At 42.2% G+C, this 25,558-nt stretch overlaps 1 protein-coding gene across 1 annotated transcript; it reads left to right on the top strand.

Moving 5' to 3' along the window:
• The first annotated feature begins 12,017 nt into the window (after positions 1-12,017).
• Positions 12,018-24,052, top strand: LOC147858828 (protein disulfide-isomerase 5-3-like). The gene is made up of 15 exons (XM_087326136.1): positions 12,018-12,173; positions 15,038-15,128; positions 15,213-15,307; positions 15,445-15,502; positions 15,633-15,826; positions 17,848-17,905; positions 18,184-18,224; positions 18,331-18,405; positions 19,958-20,014; positions 20,274-20,340; positions 21,176-21,322; positions 22,354-22,566; positions 22,644-22,802; positions 23,640-23,717; positions 23,814-24,052. The coding sequence occupies exons 1-15, from the start codon at positions 12,133-12,135 to the stop codon at positions 23,889-23,891; spliced, it is 1,452 nt and encodes a 483-aa protein (XP_087182262.1). The 5' UTR covers positions 12,018-12,132; the 3' UTR covers positions 23,892-24,052.
• Positions 24,053-25,558: the final 1,506 nt, after the last annotated feature.

Here is a 25,558-nt window from a genome sequence, read left to right as displayed (position 1 = left end):
AAACAACTTCGCATCTTGGGAGTACAAGATGCACCAATACCTTGTTGGACAAAGCTATTGGAGCTACATCAAAGGAGAGCATGAAGACCGACCTGCCGAAGCGGCTTCCGGATATGCGACATGGGAGCAAGCCGCAAACTGTGTGATGTATTGCTTGACGACATGTGTTCACGATCACATGCTCGACTACATTCGTGAAGCCAAGACGCCGAAGGAGGCATGGGAAAATCTACGAAAGATTTTCGCGGCGAACACAACCGCAAGAAGGCTTCAACTCCGCCAAGAGTTGAACAACATTCAACAAAGGGACATGTCCATCACGACATACACCTTAAAGATCAAGGAGCTTTGTGACTCGCTCCGCTCGATAAGCGTAAGTATCGATGATGATGAGATGGTGCAAATATGCCTCGGTGGCCTCGCACAACGGTTCGGCGCGATGCAAACCGTCGTTCTAGCAAGGGAGAAATCTCCCTCCTTCTTCGAGCTCCAATCAATGCTATTGGTCGAAGAAAACCACGTGCGTACAAGGACCAATGAGTCGGAAGACCACATGCTCTACACGCACTCGAATGGAGGAAGAGGACGCGGACGAGCGAGAGGCCGATTCGGCCAAGGACAAGGTGGACGAGGTTCGACCTACGACACCAACTCCCAATTTCAGCTGCAAAACGGAAGCCAACGAGGAACCTTCGCAAGAAGGGGGAGCTTCCAGTCCGGCCCGAGCCGTCAAAACGCAACCGAATGCGGATATTGCGGAAAGCTCGGCCACCACGAAGAAGAGTGCCAAAAGAAGATGCATGAATTGGCTTCCACAAGCCGACAACTCACGAATTACGCGCACAAGTCCGACTACGAAGAGTATAGCGGTGTCACGTTGTTACGCGCGTGCATGGAGAAAGGCGAGACCACGGGGGTCTCAGACTATGGAGTGACAGAGCGTAGGAAGTCGTGCTTCACCCTTTCCAGGGCACCCCAAGAGCACACCGGAAGCAACTGAAGGGAGAGAGAGAGAGAGAGAGCAGGCACGCAACATTGACTCTCGCATGAACATGTACATAAGCCAGAAAGAAACACTAAGACACACACACGCACACCAACAGAGACCCGAATATGCACAACCAAATGTATATGTATTTACAAGGCAACGAGATTCAACAACGACTTCAAGCTGGACCTAGGTCGCACAAGATACAACCGTCGTCTACTGCCAAGCCGCCGGTTGGGGAGCTCTCGGGCTTGTCGTACCGAGCGGGGTCTTGCACAGAGTACAGGGCAGAAAACTGGAACGCTAGATGCCAAGGCTCGACGCACAGAAGGACGAAGAAGAAGAAGCAGAGGAGAGCAAGAAGAAGAAACCCTAAAACAAGAGAGAGAGAGAGAGAGAGAGAAAGAGAGAACATCTCTCCGTTTAACGGTATACCCTACTAATACAAAATGGGCAACCCTTCTACAAGGTGTTACCCGTTCCTTTGGGTGAACACCTTCGATAGATCTGTGGCTATCGGTATTCAAGGGCATGGTACGTGAAGGCTCGTAACAGAGGCGTCGAGGGAGAGACAGTGCTCAGAGAGAAAACACTAACGAGATCTGGACAGGCGTGGGCGGCGCTCAAATCATAGGTATGAATCAAAGCACAGACACATGGAGCAAACTGGGCACAATTTAGCTATATTACTGCGACAGAAGAGATTACAGAACACGGCCTACGGCCGGTGACCTTACAAGATTAGCTAGTTACGAGGGACTCAACTAGTGCTTCCGCCTATATTTTTCTTCTCCCCCCCCACTCTGAGGTACTGGTCCTCGTTTAAATAACTTTTCCCCCTAATACACAACTGAGCCGTCCGTGGCCCGTGATACTTGGACTCGACGTTTGCTAATTTCCTAAATTTACATTTCTGTCCTCTGGACAACACCTGGCACACCCGTGGGACAGGACCTTGTTCGTTGGACCCACGACTTACAAAATACTAACAATATTACAAAAATTGCCTTTTAGGCGTGATCCTCGTTTCATTCCTCTTTTAAGATGTCGAGGATGTTTTCGGGGTCTGGGGTGGTGGCAGGGTGGTCTGGTTGGACTGTCGGTGCGGGGGGTTGAGTTTGGTTCGGGGGTGTCATATCTTCTCGGGCGTCCGCCTCAGGTGCGGCTGATTCTTCTGGTGGGGGTGTGGGTTCGAGGGCGCTGATCTCTACTTCGACTAGATCTGGTACCGTGTGGGCGTTCGTGGGATGTCTGTTGGCCGGGGTAAGTTCCTCCTGTGCCGTGTCCGTGATCTCCTTGCTGGAAGGTTCTTCCTTCTGCTCTATGGCTGCTGGAGGGCTGGTTGGGATGGCTGCGAGTCGTTCTCATTCGAAGGCTTCTGCTTCCAGGCGAAACAACATCTAACCATCATTGAAGTCCTCCATTATTTGCTCGATTGCTGCGGTGTGAGATTTTGCCAAGGACTGGTAATCCTCGGTTAAATCTGCATGCAGGTTTTGTATGCTGGCTTCGTCCATTTTGTAGAAGTCGCGGCCCTCCTTCCGTTGGTTCTCGGCGTCAATGCGTAAAATATGCAATTTGGTAGCTTGGCCTGCCCATTCGTCTCCTACGCAACTTAATGTTTCCTCGACCTTTTTGGTAAGGTGTTGGCGCTGTTTCTCGATCAATATTCTGATGCGTGTCTCATCCATGCCGGGCTGTGCTCGGATGGCTGCTAATTCCTGTTTTAAGCCGTCGACCTCGGCCTGAAGCTTCTGTGCTCGTAGTTCATAGATGGCTTGAGTGTTCTTTGCATCCGCGGTTACGAGCTGGATAGCCTGCTCGTAACGCTTGGTGAGTTCTTCGGTGGCTTGCTCCCGTTCTTTTTGACACGTGGCCCGGACTTGTTCCCGTTCGACGATTCTCTCTTCTTGTAGGGCGAAGTAGGAATCCTATAATTCGTCTTTTTGCTCCGAAAGTAGCTTGCATTTGATGAAAAACTCATTAACCATTTCTTTAAGGGTCGTACGCTGACTCTGCAGCTAGGCATTCTCCGCGATCATTCTCTCCTCCCGTTGGCAATTTCTTTCCTCCTGCCAATGGTTCCAGTATTTCGCATTGTCGAGCGCGGCCTGTAGGTCTAGAACCTCCTTCTCTTTCTTTGCCACTGTGGCTGCGTATTCCTCCAACTTGCTTTTGAGTTCGGCTTCTTTGCCCGCGGCTTGCGCTTGTACCCGGCCCAGTGCTTCGTTCTGCTCGTATATCCTTTGGTCGGCCTGGGCTCTAATCTCGGCCATCTGCTTGGAAGCTTCTTCTTTTAGGTGAGCCATCGCCTCTTGATGCCGTTGTCGTGTCTCTCGGTTCGCCGTTGTTCTTCTTTAAGCTCCGCGCGGTAATCCCGGAGCGGGGGTTCTGTCTGGGTTGCCACCTCCTTGGGTGCACGAGGGGGTGGTATCTCGGTCTTCTCCATGGGCGTGGCCGCCTCGGTTGTTGTGCAAGCATCAACCATTTGTAACGAGTCCGTTTGTGTATTGGCCTGCATCGTCAGGATTGAATCTGTGACGGTGCTTTCATCCATCATTGTTATGCGTGGAGGGGCTGGGAGGGCCTCGGTGGTCGTGGCCGGAAGGCTCAAGAGTTGTTGTTCCGGCCGGTTTTGCTCCCAGGCTGCCAGCTTCTGTTTCGCAGCGTGCCATAATTCTATAGCCATCTTAGCCTGTTTTTGGGCTATTTTTATCTTTCGGGCCATGTCTTTGGCTGCCTGCGTAGTGCGATCCAGGTCCCTATATGCCTCGATAAGGGTCGTGTTCAACTCGGGGACCTCCATGAGGAGAGCGGCCTGTTTTGCCTGCTTCTTTCTCCCGATTTTTTGTAAAGCCCTGTCCTCCTGGGGCTCAATTTCACCTATTAGCGCGCGTTGAATCATTTTTGTTTCGGCGTGCTCTTCCGCCATTCGAGCGGCTGCCGCAACTTGGGCTCTAGCGAGGAAGTCGACCAGCTCGAATGTCGTACCGAGGCATAGGAGCGCACTAAATTCGTAAGCCTTCGCGGGGAGGTCCTTATACCCGAGGACTTCATCCTCCGAGATTTGCGTTGTCTGCCCATGCTCGATCTTTCCCTGGTTCAGCGATGCCTCCTCAGGGATGATGGCCAGGTTGCTCTGTCTGACAACTAAGGCTTGCTCCTGTTGTGGCTCTTTTTGTTCTTCCGAGGACTCGCGGTTGAATCGTCTTCTCTTGCTCGGCTGTGTTTGGGGTTCCGGGACCGGTAGTGTCGTTTCCTCTGCCTGCTTCCTTTTCTGGGGTCGTGGTGGTGCAGCTTGCTGTGTGTTGGGGCGTGGGCTAGGCTCTGGGGAAGTTACCGAGGGCTGCGACGTTGGTTGTCGAATGGTGACATCATCGGCTGTGTTATCTTCCGCGGCTACCTCCTCCTCCCATTCTTGGCAGGTCTCGAAAACTGCCCTTTTTTGTTGGGGTTGAGTGGGTGGTGGTGCAGATGCGGGGTTTTGGTTAGCGGCAAGAGGTGGAGGCGATGTGGGCTCCTCCCATGCTTCGTGGCTGATGGCAACGAATTTCTCTTTCTGCCTTCATGGTGGTGGTGGGGACGTGAGTGTGCGAGGGGAAGGAAGAGAAGAGGGTGGGTATAGAACCATCAAAAAGTGGGTAAGAACATACAACATCTTCTTACCGGACTAAAATGAAGCTAAGGCGGCGCGGAGTCCTTCGCCTGTGATGATTCCCCAATCGATTCTGTTTCCTTCATACGCGCTCATGATGATGACTGCCTTGTTCTGTGGCATGCTCGTTGGGTTCGTATGCACGAACGCATACTCCATTAATATACGAGCAATCTCCCCGAAAGCTCTGTTGGGACCGCCATACGTGCGATATGCCTTCCCTGAGGCTGAGTACTCACCGAAATACGCTTTCATCTTTGATGTCGGGGGTATGTCAACCTCATGGTCCCCTCCCCATTGCAGATCCAAAACAGCCCGAAGCACGTTGTTGGTGATAGCTTTGGGAATTATACGTTTAGCCACACCTTGGGCATCTGGGTGCGCGGGGGCATCGATGATCTTCAGGTAACCGCCCATTCCTCGTTCCTGGAGCCAGGCGCGGGTTTCTGTTGAAGCGGTAAGAGGCATGGTGGAGATGGAGACGGGGCTCGACTGTGTGGAAGTGTGAAGAAGAGTGATGAGGCGAGGGCGAGATAGAGAAGGATCAGCAAGAATGGGAAGTTCAGCAGAGGGGTTATGAGAGCGAAAGAGGGCTTGAGAGCAAGAGCGTTTAGCGTGATGAGAGCGAGATGGGGTTTCTGAGCTTGAGAGTGATGGAGATTGGGAGCGATAATGAACTTCTGTGTCTGTGCTGCTGTGTTTTGGAAACGGTTTTAGTAACTTACTCCTAGGGTTTTGTGCCTGAAGCGAATCCTGAAGATTCTGAGTCGTGGGTGCCATAATAAGTGACTAGCACCACGTGTCCTGAAGGTGAGTGGGGTGCTTCTAGTGCTTTGCATGTGCTTAAATAGGTACTAAAAGAGTGGTGGCGAGGGGTGCCCCTAAATTTGTGGGTGCCTAGGTGGGTGGTGTAGGTGTAGCTAATCGGTGGCTAAACTATGGTTAATCCTACCTACTACTACTTTTATTAATTTCAAGAAGGTGGGTGAGTCCTTATTCAGGGGGGCACGTGGCCTCCTCCGTGGTGGTCTCCCGAAACTCGTTTGTGCCGTGTGGCTCGGTAAACGGGTTGGGTGGTGTAGTGCCTCGATATGGTCGAAGTCGGAAACCATTGGTCCAGCTTTTGACAGTGTCGCCGACGAGTGTGCCGAGCTGGAACGTCCCGTTGAACTCGTCGATAATCCAAAATGGACAGGTCCACCGAAATCTTAATTTTCCCGGCATAGACTCGAGTCGTGTTTGAAAAAGAAGAACCATTTTGCCGATGGTGAGCTCCTTTTCCAGCCCGTGTCGATGTCAATCCACGAAAGCCTTGCGTTGCCGTTGGCGTTGTTCAAGCTGGGCCATACTGTCTATCCTATCTTCGCCGAGTTCGAGGAGTTGTTCCAGTCGGTATTGCTCGGATTGGGCCTCGGGGAGCCGTGCTTTGATTTGAACTCGGAGGCTCGGGACTTGGAACTCTACGGGCATTACGGCTTCTAACCCGAACGTCATTCGAAAGGGGGTTGATTGGATGCTTGTTTTGAAAGTCGTACGATACGCCCACATTGCGCTCTGGAGTTTGTCATCCCAATCGATCATGTTTTCATTGACGATCTTCTTCAGTATGGTTTGGAGGATTTTATTGGTCGATTCCGCCAAGCCGTTCGCCTACGGGTAGTATGGTGTGCTTTTCTTGTGCACCACCGCGTAGTGGTGTGTAAGCTCACGTATTATATGATTGATGAAGTACCCACCTTGATCACTAACGAGCTCTATTGGGCATCCGTAACGGCACCAGAGGTGCTCGTACATGAATTTAGCCGTGGATGCCGCCGTGTTATCTCGGAGTGCCTTAGCCTCGACCCATTTGGTGCAGTAATCCGTGGCAACAATAATATACCTATTCCCTGTTCGGGCCGCGGGTGGTTTGAAAGGGCCTACAAAATCCAAACCCCATTTTTGAAATGGGTCCAATGGAAGAATCGGCTGGTGTGGCATCCATGACTGTTCCATTGGTTGCCCCAGTCGTTGGCACAAATCGCACTGCCGGCAAAACTCGTGAGCGTCTTTCTTCGTTGTCGGCCACCACAATCCACTTTGCCAAACTTTCCTTGCCGTGGAATCCCCGACGTAGTGCCCCCCAGCTACTCCTTGGTGGGCTTCCTGAAGAACGACATTCTTCTCGAATTGCCGAATTGCTCGGCGCCATATGCCGTCCGAGCCTTTGTGGTAGAGAATGTCCGAGACGAGGCAAAAATTCCGGCTACGCACTGCTAGGCGTTTTCTCGTGTCAAGGGTCATGTGCTCGGGAGGTACACTGGTAGTGAGAAAATGGGTCATCTCCGTGATCCATTCATCTCCGTTATCGTCTGGGATCGTGGTCAGGTTAAATAGCCTGGCGTCCGGTAGCTCGTCGTACGTTGTTTTCGCCGGTTCCCCTGACTCAAGACGGCTCAAGTAGTCGGCGACGGCATGTTGTACCCCGGGTCGATGCTGAATCTGGAAATCAAACTCTTGTAGTAGGAGCATCCACTGAGCCAACCGTTCGGTGAGGGCTTGTTTATTGACCAATTAAAGAAGGGCCGAGTGATCCACGTGAAAGGTAAATTTTTGGCCCAAGAGGTAATGCCGAAATTTATTGATGCTATAAATCATACCGAGGGCCTCCCGCTCGGTGGTGGAGTAATTCTTTTCCGCGGTCGAGAGCCATCGGCTGGCATAGTACACGGGCCTATACCAATTCGGGGGTGTGCATTGCATCAGGGCACTTCCGATGGCGATGTCTGAAGCATCTACGAAGACATGAAACGGTTCGGACCAAACCGGAGACTGGACCACTGGGGCATGTGACAACATTCGTTTCAGGGTCTGATAGGTCGTGTCCTCGATTGACGTCCATTGGAAGGGAAGGCGATGGACTGCCGCGTGTAGAGGTGTCGCGAAATCAGCCAGGTGCCGTATCATTCGACTGTGCCACCGGATCTATCCCAAAAAATGGCTTAGTGCCTTAGCGTTCGAGGGTGCAGTGGCGGTCAGGATTGCCTTTACTTTATCCGGGTCCATAGCGATGCCTTCTTGACTGACAATGTGGCCGAGAAGGTTGCCGTTGGTGACTAAGAACGCGCATTTCGCCGGGTTTAAGCTCAATCGAGCTTGGCTACATCGGTCCAGGCAGAGTCGTAACTGGGTCATGTGTTCCCGTCGATGGCCATACACGGCGAAATCGTCGAGAAAGACTTGCATGAACGTCGGGATGTAGTCATGAAAGATTTCGGTGATGATGCGCTGGAACGTAGCCGGCGCCGTTTTTAGACCGAACATCATTACTTCTGCTACAAAAACACCCCATTCCGTGACGAAAGTGGTTTTCTCCTGATCCTCTGGGTTCATTCTTATCTGGTTATAGCCGCTGAACCCGTCGAGGAAACTGTAACATTCGTGGCCGGCTACCGTGTCGAGGACACTATCCGTGAATGGAAGAGGGAAACCGTTGGTGACTGTTGCCGCGTTAAGCTTCTGATAGTCGACGCAGACACGGATTTTTCCGTTCTTCTTTGGGACCACTACGATCGGGCTCAACCACGTGGCTCGTTTAACAGGGCGAATGAAGCCCACTCGGAGTAGTTTGTTGATTTCCTCTTTGACTTTAGCGGCGTAGTTGGGGTTCATCCTGTAGCGCCTCTGCTGAACCGACCGAGTGTCGGGTAAGATGTGAATTTGATGTTGGTAGTATTGAGGATCCAGCCCCTTCATATCGGTGTAAGACCAAGCGAAAACATCCTGGTAGTCGGTGAGCAATTTTACGAGGCATGCCCGTTCTCCGGTTGGTAGATTATTGGCAATTTGTAACGTATGGGGATTCTTGTCCGAACCGAGGTTTATTGTTTCCAGGGTTGATGCTTTCACTCGTTGTGAAATGGCGAGTTCGCGTTCGAAAGCCTCCCGAGCATGACGTAGCTCGGCAACTGTGGTTGGATTTGGTTCATCCTAGGGTGGTGACTTCCTCGTCTTTAGATGGCTCGATGGTTGGTAAGGCATTGATTTCGAAGAGAGGGATGATCGTGGGATGATCATCTAGGAAGTCATCGACCTCCTCATTGGCCAAACCGTCAAGCATATGGACCCCTTCTGCGTATAACGGCGAAGTGTTGAGGGCGGCGGGGACTCGTTCTTCAGTGATGATTCAGACTTTTGTCTTTCCTCTTCGCAACGAGATCATGTTGCGTTGCCAATGTTGCTTGATATTCGTTGTACGCAACCATGGTCGGCCTAGTAACATTGGGTAGGCGCCTTGTGTCTCCAATCTTAGCACGACGGCCGAGATCGTGAACATGTGGCCTCCAAGTGTGAAGTCGAGATGGCGAATTAAACCAATGGGGTGAACGGAGCGGGTGTCGGCCATCTAAAGCCAAAAGGGGCATGGTTCCCATTGATTCAGGCCGAGGTTGAGACACGTTGACTCGCTAATAACGTTTACACCGGATCCGTCGTCGATGATGCATCTGTGCAGGTCTTGTCCCTTAATGATGATTCGCACGGCTGGGTTCTGAGAGTCCATGAGTGGTGGACCGGTTCCTGCTTCGGTGAGGTGTACCGGTGGCGTCACGGGCTTATTATTGGCCTGGAGTGCTGCCAGGGTGTCCCGGAATCTCGACATGAGTGGTAACAGTTTATGTAGGGGCAGCGAGATGCGGGAGTTGGTAAGAACATCCCATAGTTGGTCGTCCTCCTCCGACGTGGATGGTGCCGAGGTTTGTGGTACTTCATTGGGCCCGTCTCTCATGTAAGTTTGCATGCGTACTGCATTTTTTTTATTGGCCGTGTCGATCCATTCTTTTGCTACCTGACGTACTTCATCCTGGATTTGCCACTGAGTAGTCTGCGCTTTACTTCGGGTAGTGACCGTTTGAACATTGGCCATGATACTGTTCACCGCGGGTGCCTTGCCACGGTTGGTTGTTGGACATTGCGTGGCGTAGTGGCCTGGTTGGTTACATTTAAAACATGTAACGTTGGCCGAGCTGCTGGTGTCCGCTGGGTCTGTGTGTGGAAGCTGTTGTTGATTCTTCGTCTCGTTTGGTGGTGGGTTGTTCCGAGGTGCGTTGGAGTTGCGCTGGTCATTTTGAGGAGCGTCCCGTCGACGGTTGTCGTTAGGTCTTCTATTGTTGCGTGTGTTGCGGTTGTCGTTTCACCGATCAATGCGTGAGTTCCGTCGGTCATATCGGTCATCGCGATAGTCATCATATCGAGCATAATCGTCGTGCCGGTCATCGCGATAATGATCACAGCGGTCATCACGTCGGTAGTCGTCGTCTCGGCGTCGTCGATCCGGGGATCGCGGTCGGTCGTTATCCTGGTCTCGGTAGACATATCACTTGTCCTGCCGAGAGTATGTATTTCGTGGCTCGATCTGGTGGACCGGTGCCGCCGTTGTGCGGTTCAGCATATTATATTCGCACTGCTCGACAATGTGAGCTCGAGATTGGCAGATCGGACACTGGTTGGTGGGGACATTCGAGGGCCAGGTGCCCTGATCTTGAACACGCCGTGCATTGGAGGGCTTGGCGAAAGCGATTGTCCTCTTGGGGAAGAGAGTTTTGCAAGGATGTCATCGAGAAGGCCGTGCTGTGTTGGGTCCGATCGAGGGCGAGAACCCGCGTTATGACTTGTTCGATAGCATGGTTGGCGAAATTTGTAAGTGCGAGAGTCGTTCGGAGAGGCTCTCGTAAACTGGATAGGAAAGTGTCTGGTATATGTTGTGCTGAGACATCATCGGCCACTTGTCGGTAGAGATCCTAGAACCGGATCGTGAACTGCGTGACCGTTTCGTGCGGTTCCTTTGTATGACAACACCCTTCCCTTTTATCTTATGCTTCACTTCATGCCACTCTCCATCTTCAACATTTGGGCCATCATTATTACATACTCCATTCTCCTCCCCAACACCTCTAACATGACCATGAACTTTAGGATCTCGCTCTAACCCATGAGATGTTCCCTCATCCATGACCATATCAACCATTGAGACAATATCCTCCTCAACATCTTCCTTATTTTTCCTTTTGACATTATTTTTTGGGGATAGTTCACCATGATATTGGCATTCAGCCATAAAATGCCCCAATTTACCACATTTTAAACAATGTCCTGCAAAAGTTTCCCATTGAAGCTTAAAACGAAATCGACCAAATCGAGATGTATCGATACTCAACCATCCTGGAAATTTACAACTTGTATCCCATAACATGCAAAATCTACATTTGTTCAACGAATTAACATGAGGAGCAACCAAAACTTTACCAATTTGGGACATCAATCCTGGTAGTAAATCCCAAAAGAATGAGTTACTACAATCAACGGTCACCCAAATTGGACATTGTTGTTTTAATAAATCTTTATAACTCTCTCTCTCTCTCTCACACACACACACACATTTACCCCCTTGCATGTTAATATTCGTCAAACCAACACATTGTTTTACACATATAAAACACATAGGAACTATAAACACTTAGGAGTAGCAAACTTTCACATAGAAAACAAATGAACATTTCTAAACGTTCCCGCACACACATACATCCTCTCACATGCACATGCACACACACACACACACACACACACTCACTCACTCACTCACTCACACGCATTTACCCCCTTGCACGTTAATATTCTTCAAACCAACACATTGTTTTGCACATATAAAACACACATGAACTATAAACACTTAGGAGGAGCACACTTTCACACACAAAATAAATGTACATTTCTAAACGTTCTTGCACACACATACACACACACACACACACACGCACGCACGCACGCACACATGTCCTCACATGCACACAAGTATACGTAAGGAGTAAAAAGAAATTCCAAGGACCGAAGGCAACAACTAGTGCTCACTCACCCTCTTTGGTTCAAGTCCTAGATGGTCATGCTCACGTTTCACATGCACGTGCGTATTCTTGCGACTATGACAGTTCAACTTCCGCGTCTTTTGTCAGAAACATATAGAACTGCCCCATGCTTCCTCATTTCTCATAAAAGATTGCTTTTATCAAGAATCGGATAGTGCAATTGTTATCGGGGTTTCTGCCCAAATATTTAGACGAGTTTCCAGGATGGAGAGAGTTTGCTCGACTCATTACGACCAAGCGAAGACTAGTAATACCTCACACGCTCGGAATCAAAGCTTTTTGCTCCTCGATCGATCAATGGATTGGTCGGTAGTAGCAGATTCAGAGTGAAAATGGTGTGGTTACAACTTACCCCCATGGAAAGCTGGAAGGGTGGTTTCTTGATAATCTGGGAAGGGCAGAGCCTGAGATTTTGGGAAGGGTAGTCTCGAGATTTCCGTGAAACATATAAAATTTGAGATGAACATACAGCAGGTATTTGAAAATTCCGTGTATTTTTGAGACATCTTGGCATGTAGCCTCGCCCTCTCTGTGAATCATCATCATCATCATCATCATCATCATCATCTCTTTCGTCGATCTCCTCAGACATGGCCATCCCTACCAAGATCAAAGCTATCGATTTTTACAGGTATTTATTTATCAGTAACTACATTGCGCTTCCCCTCCCCTTTTCATTTTTTTTTTTTGTTTAATTGCCTTGTGCCTTTTCTTGTTCTAACTTTTGTTTCTTCTTTATTTCATTTTAGTTCTATAAATTACCGGGTTATGCTTTGTTTTAGATACGTTTGTCACTGTTTTAGTTGCAGAGAATCCTGTGCCTCTGCATGCGTATTTAATTATCTAGAAATTACTGAATTATGCTCCAATAGGATCCTTTTCTTGCCGTTTATTTACAGAAAATTTATGCTCTTTCTGTTTATTTTTCCTGTTTTCCTCAACACGCATGTGAGAATGTTCTCTAATAATTTGAAGTAAATGTGCCAAACGTAATCCACAATTTAGCCAAACGTCTTTTATTTAGCCAAGCCCTTTTAGCAAATCTTTGCATTCTGTTTTCTTTTAAAAATTTAGTATCATGTGATCAAGTTCATAATCATTAGATGGGACAAATGAAACACTTTTATTTGCAAAACTAACTGAAAATCTTTGAGAATGAATAAATTATTCTTTGTTTTGTTTCACATTGTTGTTCTTATGTAGTAATATTTGGTTAAATACAAGCCAATCAATCTCGGAGATAATAATATTAGTTTAATTATGAGTTAATCAGCCATGAAGTCCTTTATTATTGAACATGTCAGGATTTTTTATGCTCAATGATCTCAACTTTGCATCACACGAGATTATCACATCCATTATTTTGTTTGCATTGTGTAAATTCGATAGTGTCACAAACAAAAGAGTCTAGATATTCTGCAAGAAAAATGAATATCAAGAGCAAAACAAGAAGCCTCAATGAAATAAACTCAAGTCCACTGAAGCTAGTTCATGCTTCCTAATTACAAGTTTACTTAACCTAAAATCTATGAGATTCAATCAGCCCATTTAGCACATATAATTTTCCATGCTTTGCGGAATAGTAAATTAGGTTAATTGTGAACTAATTAATCTTGAAAGCCTTCGTTATGAAAGGATTTTCATTTAAATCCACATTACATCTCTTGCTCGTAATTGAGTCAATATATTCTAGCATCTCCTTTTAATGGCCATGGGGTGATTGCCTGCCACTTTTCTTATATGCTCATACTGTGTAGCCTTTTGAATTCTCCGGGTTGGCTGCACGCTGGGTTACCTCTCTTCGAGAGAAATGCTATTGTTAGAACACAGGCTGGGCATACATTTATTCAACAATGGCCATTTTTTGAAGGTGGAAATGGAAGAAGAAAGAGGAAGGAATGATATATTAACATCTTTCAAGAGGTTCAAATGGCCTATGAGAGTGAATGGGAGATCATGTTTGAAAACATGGTTTCCTCTTGTGAAGGATAGACCAGAGTAATTATAAGCAAATTACTCAGTTGTCTAAGATAACTGGCTATCTGGCCTGCTTTAACCTTTAAGGTCTCATGATTATTTGGTTGAGGGTATCACCATACATGTTCTTGAGAAAGATTGGAGAGAGGGAGGGTCTTAATGATGAAGCAAAGGGACAATAATAACATCAAAGTTTGAATACATTCAACCAAATGTTCACTGGATCAATAAACTGATAGAATGTAAACTGAAGTCCAAGAATATGCATGCCATGTTGTCGCATAAACTTGTGTGCGTGTGCTACTTGAGCGAGACCATAGGGGACTTGAACCAGGAGGATGTGATGCCGTATGAGAAGACTTAGAACCCTTTGAGGGCAGCCCTTGTCTAATCCTCCTTCCTTTTGAGGAAACCTTGTCACACAAGGAGAATGGGGATTAAGACCCATGCTTAATACAAAAAACTCATGGATCAAGGCAACACCCACTAATTTGTTTACAAAATATTCCCTTTTCAAAATAAGGTTTACAATGAGTGATTACAATTGTGGATGCAAGAGGTGATGACAAAGAAATGGTTGCTAGGAAACAGGAAGTAAACTAGGAGGAAGAACTCTTGAGTTTCGGTGGCTTGAGCTCACGACCAATGGCCATTGCACCTTTTATTGTCGAAGCTTTCTACACCATCTTTTGCATCCTCCTCTTGGAGATCCTCCTTTTCTCCTCTTTTTCCCTTGTTCAAGCAAGAAGACCCCTCAAGAATAACCCAAGTTCGAGTTGAAGAAGAAGGAGAAGTGGCCCAATATCCACTCTCACACCCCAAAAACTCGTATAATAAAATAAAAGAAGAAAGAAGAAGCCTAAAAGAAGGGGGTAAAAGAATACCCAAGGAGTAGTAAAAGTAAAAGACAAGTTCTTCAAAACACCCAAACCTCCCAAAAAAAATCCAACATCAAAATGAGCCCTCAACTCCCTTGTTTATAGTGAAAGAGGAAGTTCACACACTGCATTAAATGCTCACCCACTCCCCTTCCATCGAAATGATTTCTACACACACGTCTTAGAGCCATTGATTTTTATTTCTCTATTATATTTACGTATTTACATTAATTTCTACATTATCCCCCATTTTCTCTTTATTCCTTCTTTGGACCCACCACATCATGACAACATAAGGGAAGTTCAATAATTAATGACCAAATAACGCCTAGAATTTTGATGCAATGACAACTTGAACTGGTCATCTGCCTTGATCTATATATAGATGAGAGGATTGCTAAAAGGTATACAGATTGAAAAAGTTTTGCCATTTGGATTTGATTTTTCAGTTAACATCAATACTTTATTGGTTTACCCTTGTCATATCTCAGCATTTAATCATTTTCTATGTGGAGAAGCATTAACATGATTCCTGTAAACGTGATTCTATTTCAGATAGTTTGTCACATTTAAATCGACAAGTTTCATATGCATTATTTTTTATTTTCCTGTTTTTTATTTCCTTGAATAATGAATACAGGAAAATCCCAAGGGACTTGACAGAAGCCAGTTTATCTGGGGCAGGATTGTCTATTTTGGCCGCATTATCCATGACTATCTTATTTGCGATGGTACTTATTAATTTTGATAAATAAGTTGTTTCTTCAAATTACATCCAGAGTTGTGGGTAAAATTTCATTGGTTTCGGTGAACAGGAACTTAAGAATTACCTTAGCGTGTCAACAATCACAAGCATTGTGCTAGATGGCAGTAAAGATGGAGATTTTCTACGAATAGATTTCAATATGAGGTCTGACCATGAACAATGGAAGTGGATATGAATTTAAGACTTCTGCATAAATATGTCTATACATTCACTTGTAGTACTGATCATTCTTTCTATTTTCTTCACATGCTTACAATGTTGCATTTGTTTACTCCGTACAGTTTTCCTGCTCTATCATGTGAATTTGCATCTGTAGATGTCAGTGATGTATTGGGCACGGTAATATCTTTAATTTGAAGAAATTTGATTTAGAATGTCTGTTATCATAAATTATCGATAAATCTTGATTTTAAGTTATTGTTTCTTAGAAGGCGTTAATATATCTTTCTTTCAATGATATTCTTTGCAGAATCGATTCAATATAACGAAGACTGTTAGGAAGTTTCCAATCGATCCAAAATTGAACCAAATCGGACCTCAATTCCATGGTGGCCCACTTTCGAATCCTGTAAGTCATGGAAATGAGAATCATGAATCCCTTGATGATCTTGGTGAAGGTGCTGTCATTGTTACAGCAAAGGATTTTGACAGATTTGCAGCAGAGTATGAGCCATCTACTGCACGTCTTTGATGTATGCATGCCTTACAGTTTTTTGCATGTGGCTATTTGAGCACTATGTTTGTGTTTCCCATTTTTTATGCCCTCTGTTTTCATATCTTATCAGTAAAAAGAACTAAAGTCTTCTGAAGGAATATTCTTAATTTAGCATCTCGTCTGTGCAGTATACCAAAGATATGTTTGTGTTTTATTCTTGTCATAGAAAGTATATTCTACATCTATAACTAGTGCAGTTCCTGATCCAATGACCTATTCACTGAGTATACTGTAAGTTATGAAAGTAGGATTGAGGAACACAAGGAAAGTCATTCATGGTCCCCTTATGAAACGCACAGCAAGATTATATAAATCAAAGTTATCTGTTGGAATACCTTTTAATGTAAAACACAGGATCAATGGAAATGTGTTGAAATAGATTGGGTATTGGATTAACTTCTATATGTTGAGTATCATCTTTTGCAAGTACTAACTGTCTGGGCTTTAAATTCATTGCTGATTTTTGAAAGGGTAGAGATTATTTTAGGATGGGAAGATTACTTATGTTGTAGGAGTGCTATAGTTGTTGAATTGGGATAATTTATTTATGTTATAGGTGTTTACCATGGTAGTATGAGCAAATGTGGAGAATTGTTTTTTTCTTGAAAAAGCCTCGTTGAGTAGATTGTAAAAAGGTGATAAAGTAGGATTTCCTGGAAAGCTAAGGTTTAATTAGTATATATATGATCACCTAGGAAGAAAAAATTGAAGGAAAATAATAAGACTTGAAAAGAGCATGTGCGCTGAGAGGATTGCTATCAACAATCATCATTATGATTGTTTCTTGTTATTTTATGCTCTTTTGCATTTGGCAGACAATATATGATTCTGGGCATTTAAACCATTCTTCTTTGATAAGGGCTGTATTTATCACTGTGATATCAGGGCATTCTTCCTATTGAACTTCATGGATAATATAGCTAATTTTTGCCAAAGTTCAATTTGGGCTTTTTAAAGCTTGTCTCTCTGACAATCGTGCTTTTTTCTATGCATTGTGCCTGAGTGCTTCTTTTTCAGCTTTATGATTACTTTTTTCTTTTTTCTTTATCTGGTGTGATATGTCTTGACATGTCTAGCATGTATCAGCAGATGGTTGTATCTTTGGTCCCATCTATCATTTGGCCCTTAAAGTTTTGCAGATATTAAAAATGTATTTAATTTTTTTCACTTTTTCTTTTTCTTTCATTTCTAAATATACAAGGGATAGTCAAGGTACCTTTGGCAGTTATACTAATTTGCTTTTTTTATTTTGGTTTACTCTGATAAAATTTTCAGATGTAATCTCTTTTCGGTGTCATAAGCCATTTTTGCCCCCTAGAAGGCATTAATATGTTCTTCTTTCTTTCTAAAGTTTTAGAAAGCTAGAGTTGGAGGACATTCTTTCTTTTCTTTTTCTATTGTTACTTGCTTCAATGAGTTAACATAAGCAATTATAGTCTTTGTTAGATCTCATTGGTCTTTTAGAGATATTCATCTCTCTTTCGTTCTTTTTTCCTCCATTCTTAAGAAGCTATCTGCTGATGAGGTTTGGGGATGCCATTAATCTTGATGATTGCTTGTATGATGAGGAGAAAAGCATTGATGCCCCATGTTATAATCGGAGTTGAGATGGGAGCACCCCCCACTGAGGCATTATGTCAATCAGGGATTTGTAGCAAATGGACCTATGTTGGAGATACTTCAAAGGCAAAAGTTTAAGTCTATCTAAGTTCAAAATCTTAGTTGCGTAGCTAATGGAACTCCTTGACACCTTATATTTAGTTATATTTGCTTTGGTTTGTTTCTTTCATTGACACTTGGTATGGACGAATCACAATCATCTTCAAAAGGCTAGCCTTTCTTGTTGGATGTATGCACTCATTCTGAATTTCTTCACAAGCTTAATGCTACTATTATCTAGCTAAGCAGAGAGTTATGCCAATTTCATGTAATAATGTTAAATACTCATTTTTATTCCATTTTGTTGCAGGTTTCCAATTTTTGTTGTGAATTTTTATGCCCCATGGTGTTATTGGAGTAACAAACTGGTGAGCTATCTTTGTCCTTGGTTTTGTGCAGAACAATCAATTTTCTCATATATTCTGTCTTTGCTTAAAAACAATGATATCGATCTGTTTGTGATTAGTTTTGACTTTACATACTAGTGTAAGAGCCTAAGATTTTCCTGTTGTCTCTCCTCAAGAAAGCAGTGATATTACTTAGTATTCTGTAAAATATCTGTACTTTATAGCTTTGCCGGAAATTCATAAAACTTCACCATTTTTGACTAAATCTGGTTGTTAAATGTTTTATTTTAAATTTCTAGGAGCCTTCTTGGGAGAAAGCAGCCAAAATTATCTCTGAAAGGTGCTTCTCTCGTTGCTGAGTTGTATGTTCTTAGACTCATGTATAGTTCTTTTAATCAGGGGAAACTCAAATATTCACCTATGTTTATTTTGTGTGAGTGCTGCAGATACAATCCAGAAACTGATGGTAGGATCTTGTTGGGGAAGGTAGACTGCACTGTCTATGGAGAGCTTTGTCAAAAGTAATTTCTCTTTTCATGAATCCCATACTTTTTTGTCTCTAATGCCTGCTGTGCCTTTATGAGAGTCTGGGAGTTCATGTTTAATCATCTCTTAAACAGGAGCGCATTTTGAATATTTGGTTTTCCAAGTAACAATAATTAAAATATTTAATAGATATACTCTTTGACAGAGTCTAGAAATATTTAATTTCTTCCCCTTTGATGTTTTCTTATATGAGGGATTAACTACAGAAATAGACAAGCGGATAGAATGAGGATGCATTGGAGCTCACCCCTATTGCGATCCCAAATAAGCAATTCCCTACGAAGCTAAAGAGGTTGGACAATTTTTACAATTGCGTCTGATGGAAATTCAGGTAGTATGGGAAGACTGAGAGGCCTTGAACATTTAGTGGTAGTGAGGGGACACTAAATAATGCTGAGACACGAAATTCAAAAGAAGAGAGCCTTCACAAATGGAGACCCCTTGCAAATGTGTCCTTGTCTGAATAAAATAAACATTATAACAGTACAAGGTTAAGCTCTAGATCCTTTAACTAATAAAACAGGGACTAGTGCTCAAAGAAAGGTTGTACTGATAACATTTACCCAACAATTTAAGTCACTCTTCTGGCCATAGTTATACTATGTGTTGTGAAGGGTTTGTTAATAACGTTCTTTCAGCTAGACATAGATCAGAGTACGAGGGACAAGTGTGGCTTTAGGAAAAGAGTTAAGAAGAAAGAAGTTTAAAGGTATAATGTGAAACGTCCTAAAGAGATTTAAAACTCAATTTGTAAGCTTTTTCACACGTCTTCACTTTTAGAGAACTTTAGCTAAAGCTGACGCCTGTCCTAAAATTTATCTTTTCATAACATAATCTGCTAATCTACCCCCACTATAGGACCCAAAACTTAAGCTTGTATTTTAAGTGTTTGGTAGTAACTAGTTAGAGAAGACACCTTCATATCATTGAACGTGCTTTGTTTTTCTATATTTTGTCTCTCCTTGTCATTTAGCAGTTAATATTTAAATGATTGATTACTGTTTAGCCTCTTTCACGTATATTTAAGTGTTAGGTTTAGAGTTTGATTTTTAATTGTATGGTGTTTTTCAGTCTATTTGCATGCAATATTGATGAGTTCATTGTTATGCTATGACTGTGCAAAACAATACTTTATATTTTACTATGGTTCTTTTGAGGTGTTAGGTTTAGAGTTTGATTGTTAATTGTATGGTGTTTTTCAGTCTATTTGCATGCACTATTGATGAGTTCATTGTTATGCTATGACTTTGCAAAACAATACTTTATATTTTACTATGGTTCTTTTGTAAACGTTTTTGGTCTCGTAGGCACTATTTGACCTCTAATGGATTATTAAGTCTCTCTATGATGCCCAAGAGTTTTAGTAATAGATGTTGCAATTGAGATTCCGTGCTATGGCTAGGACTTTAATAGTTGTTGCAATACAAACTATGCTGACTAATGGTTCTTCTATATATCTGTGGCTCATGTTCAAAATTTGCTTTTTTATGATGTTCAAGGTTTACATTTTTATAATTCTTCTGGCAGGCAACACATTCAAGGGTATCCTTCAATTCGCATTTTCAAGAAGGGTCATGATTTAAGGTAAATATTCTGAGAATGCGTGAGGATATTGTATATTAAATTATTCTATTTTTCCTGTTGTCAAATAATGTTGATGCTAATGCGTTCTGTTTGTTGAACTATGTATATAATGCTGGAATCTGAATTACAAATGTGTCATAATTATAGAGGGTAAGCTCTCATATCTATTGAATTTTGCTAGTTGTAGCATACACCAAAGGTCAAATTACACTTGAAGGGCTAAAGTTTACTTTGAACTGATTTTGTGAATGTATTAAAGAGAAGAGCATGGATATCATGATCACGAATCGTACTATGGGGAGAGAGACACACACTCTTTGGTCACGGTATCAACTTCTTGCTTTTCCCATTTCATTTTATAAACTTAAACATTGTTATTCATTGTTTTTGTAAAGAAGTACAAAAACTAGTGTCATTTACTGGATATCTCAAGGATACTCCTTGAGCTTCTGAATTGGCTCATAGGTCAACTTTGGCCTATAGTGGACGTTAATTAACTTATATAGTTACATGAGTTTCTTACAATGAACATAGAGATGATTTACCCCTTGGAAAGAAAGAAAAAGTTGTTTTACTAGAGTATTCCTGGCAAGATGTTAGAGCATTCAAGACCTTAGAACCCTCGATTATATGCCTGGATGAAGTATGGCTCCTCACCATCTGTAAGAGGGGCCATTTGTTTTACTCTTACAACCCATTCTTCCTCTGTAAGTGTGTGGTGCACTGGGAAACTGCTCACTATCAGTAGATAACTACTATGGCCTTGTTGCCTCAAGCTTTACAGTACTGACCAGTCATATACAATGAATATTATTGATTTTGTAACCTTCCACTCGTATCATATGATCAAATCTAGAGTTCCACACAGAGATAGGAAAATCAATCACAAAATACTTACAGTTGCCGAAAACGTATGCTGCATGGTCAGGTTTCATTGTTTTGCCTACTATACATGCAGACAAGACACCTGTGAGATGTACAGGGAGAAGTATCTCATCAAAAGCATATGTGTGGTGAGGGTAATGATTTGCATTTGGATATAACCAAAAGGCTAAGTTGTACGTTTCGTCCACAAAATCTGAGCTGCCAGAAACAAAGTCTGATATTTCACTTCCTCAGTTCTCTTACAAAGTTCTCTTGATTCCTGCCTCAAGCTTGCAGGCTATGGAGTCATTGGTGACAGCTTTCAATGAAGTTTCACACGAAAATAAATCCCAAGATCTAGAGTCTGCTTTAAATGCAACAATAAAGCATCCTGCTCCCCGTGCTGGAGGCTGCAGAATAGAAGGTTTTTTGAAAGTTAAGAAGGTATGTAATTGTTGATTGCCTTTTATTAATTGTTTCTAAGACAAGAATCATTTATTTCTGTAGATATCTATCACATCCCATGAATATCAAAAATATCAGAGAATAAGACATTTACATGACTGCTATTTCTTGCTTGTTATTTGATATCTTTAGGATTAAAGCGATTGTATATGTTTAGGGGTTTATTGTGTGAATGGGATTTGTCAATCTAGCAATTGCCTATAAGCATCGTAACTGGATCTAGGGCATATGTATATTTTTTGGCAAGGACTAAAATGGCGTATCGACCTCTACCATGCTTCTTATATTTGATCATACATATTAGGGTATCTGGTGACTGTTGGTTGATCTGAAATTATGGGTTTCTGACCATTGTTTTCAGATATAAAAACTTAAGATATTTTGTTGTTTACATATTTCAGAATTAGGATTTTTGAAACTAGGAATTTCAGCAGCAAGTTTTCGGTTTGCTCACTCATGCGGTCTTGTGCAATATGGTGACCTTCCAAAAATCTCTTAAAAATCTTTGAGATTTTGAGGTAGGTCAGGTTGACTAGGACACTCTTGTGTGTTCTTGTATCTTTGGGACTTGTGTTGTGCTGGCGGAAACTTTCTTGTGATCTTTGATTCTAGTTGGAATAATAAAATACTACGGTGAATGTCGTAAACTCTGTTACTCTTCTCAAGCATACTTTAGTGATTATTATTTTGGTGAAAGCTCATAATGGTTAACCATTTCACCCTTGAAGATTGTTTGCACAAGGGATCAAGGCTAAAACGATGAGTAAATATGTTCATTGTAAAAATTATCCATATTTTTACATTGAAATCATTTAGTTATCTCCTAACAAAATGGTCTGAAATCCTCTTTTTCCACAATTTAACGGTTGAAACCATTAGCATTGCTATCTGTGTTGATGTATCGTTGGTATTTTGCATTCATGGCATTATTGAGAATATCAATAGAAAATATAATGCGCAAACATGTAATGCCCATTGGTTAGAAGGCTGACTACAATAACTTATCACAGGTTCCAGGAAATCTAATAATATCAGCGCATTCTGGATCTCATTCCTTTGATTTATCAATGATGAACATGACACATTATGTATCAGAATTTTCCTTTGGAAGAAGGCTCCCATGGAAGATGTTGCAGGAAGTTATGAGGCTCACACCTGAACTGGTTTCAACTGGAGATCACTTACCCGTAAAAATTTATGTATCAGAACATGAAAACATCACTGTAAGGCTTGTACATATGAAATTGCTTGCAAGCAGATCTAAGTATTGCCTAATCACGATGATTTTCTTGGTTTCTAGCATGAACATTATCTCCAGGTTGTGAAAACTGAAGTGATCTCTGCCAAGGCTCAAAGCGAAACAGTACTCGAGAAATATGATTACACTGTTCATAGCAATATCATTCAGACAAGCAGCTTGCCAATTGCCAAGTTTCATTATGAACTTTCACCAATGCAGGTGTGGTTTACCTTCTTAGTTTTAATATTTCTTCGCATGCTTGATACTTACACTGTTATGCATTCGTGTTTGGGAAAAGTTACCCTGCGTTCACTAAAATGTTGGTTCAAAATACCTCTAAATTAAGACACTTTAAAGAAAAGGCTTAAATTTAGAATTTTCTAATCATAATTAATGGCAGAAAATATAGATGAAGAAGGTTTATTACTCTTGGGTAAAGGCGTAGATTTTTAATGAAAAATCTCTGCAGTACCCCAAGTTCATTTTTTCCCGAATGTCCTTGAGTTTTCATTCTTGCCCACAAACTCTATTGGGCAATTTCCAAAAGAGAGAAAATGGGGATGATTTGACCATATAATTGCTGAAACACTATTTATAATTGAGAAAATGATGAAAACTTCTGGGCATTTAAAAATGAGAAAACATCTAAAATACCCATGAGTTTTCTTTATCTCCCCATATGGTCCTGTGATCCCCCAAGAAAGAAAGAAAGAAAGATATATTAACGTCTTTTAAGAGGCCAAAATGTCCTATAATACCAAACAGGAGAAAACGGGGATCAATTGTTCAATAAAGCAGATAATTGCTGTAGATGAGGTTGACTAAGAGCATTTTGGAAAATAATGGAAGCTAAGAAAAAGTGATTATATTCCGAGTTTCTCAGGAATTCTCTCCTATTTCTCTCATGGGCCAAATTTTGGCCTTAGAAGACGTTAATATATCTTTCTTTCTTTCTTTCTTTCTTTTCTCCTATTTACAACACTGCTTCTGCACTACAGCATGTATTTTTACATGGACTTTTGGGATGTCCCCAAAATTGGATTATCATGTCTGCAGGTTCTAGTGAAAGAGAAGTCAAACTCATTTGCACACTTTATCACAAATGTTTGTGCAATCATCGGAGGTGTCTTCACTGTAAGCTACAACTATGATTCTAGTTATGACTTTGTTTTCAATATATTTTCCGATTTAAGTTATAAATGAGTTGTCTAGAATGCTTTTTATTAACAGGTGGCTGGCATTATTGATTCAATATTACATGGTACAATCAGAATAATGAAAAAACTGGAGTTGGGAAAGCAATTCTGAATAGTATTAGGAGAGAATTTTGTTATCAAATGTTTCTAGAGTGGAATGCTAGCTATCAGTGAATTGTGATAACTATGATATGTCGGTTGTACTGATAGTCATGGGAATTGAAGACAATTTTGAGAAACAATTTCATATTCTTAATTAAAGTTCTTACTTTATTTTTGTTGTACTCTTTTTCACAACACTAGTGTTTAGTGTTTTCATTTTGCTTCATGTATTGGGGCTCTATCCTTGTGGCGAGGCATGAATTTTCCAACCCATGCATTTGGAGTCTGAACGTCATGAATTGCATTGAGGTAGGGTTTGAACACATGGCCGTTTGGCATCCAACAGACAAATACGATGCCATTTCTGCTAAAAAGGCATTGGATTGTAATACCAACGAAAATCATACTATGGGGGAGGTGAGGTTTGAACTTGAAACCTATGTCCTAGAGGAGTGCATATCCAATAGAGTATTCTAACTACTAGATCTGCTACATAAGGTTGGGTCCAAATGAACTAGTAATGTGTCACCAATCTACAAACAATTGGTTATTTGTATGGGTTTAATTAAATACCACCATAGGACAATAAAAATTTACCTTTTTTTTCCCCTTAGGAAACCTTTTGACACTAATGTTCTTATAGTTAATTCATCTATGGTTCGTATGTATATGATCCAACATTTTGTATTATGAATGTATTAGCAAGGAAATAAGTAATTTTTATTAATCATTGCTTAACAACACAAATAAAATGTTGAAATTGGGGCCGAGCGTATCATGGAGGTTGTACATCTTAAACTTAGATCCAAATAATTGGTATTGAAAATTGGGTGCAAGCAATAATCTTTATATTAGTAAAGGGGAGCAATTGAAAGTTTTACTAGGAATCATAGCAAACTGATAAGGATTGTTTTTTATTGGCGACCCAAAAAGTTTGATTATGAAGGTGTATGATCTTGACACATAGACTGTAAGCATGGTTGTATATGTCCCATTTATGTGGTCTACAAATGAGTAATTGAGAGGCCTTTTTGAAACTCTTGGTCTTAGATCCAATGTGAACTTCAATTTCATTGGAGATTTAAAATAGTCTCCATGGAGATCATGACAGTGAACAATCGTTGATTCTCTTTCTCCTGCTGCCACCATTGGCTTCTGTAGTCATCCAGTTTTAGGGCTCCTGTAATACAAGTACATAAGAAGAAATTTTCTCCATTGCCATGTTTAAGGAACATAATTTAAATTTTGTGTTTTTAGCTTCAAATTATTGTATTAATGGAAAGAGTCGATAGTCTATTTAAACTTAATGGATAAAAATAATATGGCTGCTAATGAGGGATCCACCATTTTCAAGTAAAAACTGTTAGATATAATCAATGATCAGCCCCAAGTTGTAAATCTATCCCCATATGTGCTCTTAGAGTGCACATTTTGTGATAGCGCCCCAAATGAGGAGCGGCTAGTGTGCAACTCGACCATATGGGTCGATAAGGTGTTAATCTAGGAAACCGTAGATGCGTAGGACACAATATATTTGGGAAAGAGAGAAATAGATAAAAGGATTGGCTAATCAAGTCAGCTAGAATATTTTGTGGGCAAGTTACGATGTACTTAGTCTTGAAGTATGCGTCATTGACTTCAAGATAAATATTATCTAGCACTAGCCTGTACCTAGGG

This window comes from Azolla caroliniana, unplaced genomic scaffold, assembly GCF_043228905.1.
Source record: "Azolla caroliniana isolate FFs.n. ecotype wild unplaced genomic scaffold, voAzoCaro1.0.p SCAF_10, whole genome shotgun sequence".
Taxonomy (NCBI): Eukaryota; Viridiplantae; Streptophyta; class Polypodiopsida; order Salviniales; family Salviniaceae; genus Azolla; species Azolla caroliniana.
This window is presented reverse-complemented; position numbering and strand designations above follow the sequence as displayed.

What these genes read in the sequence shown, in the direction of transcription:
- LOC147858828 (XM_087326136.1), top strand. Translation starts at nt 12,133, where the DNA reads ATGGCCATCCCTACCAAGATCAAAGCTATCGATTTTTACAG. An exon ending in AAAGCTATCGATTTTTACAG is followed by an intron (nt 12,174 to 15,037) that starts GTATTTATTTAT and finishes TAATGAATACAG; the next exon opens with GAAAATCCCAAGGGACTTGA. An exon ending in ATGAACTTTCACCAATGCAG is followed by an intron (nt 22,803 to 23,639) that starts GTGTGGTTTACC and finishes TCATGTCTGCAG; the next exon opens with GTTCTAGTGAAAGAGAAGTC.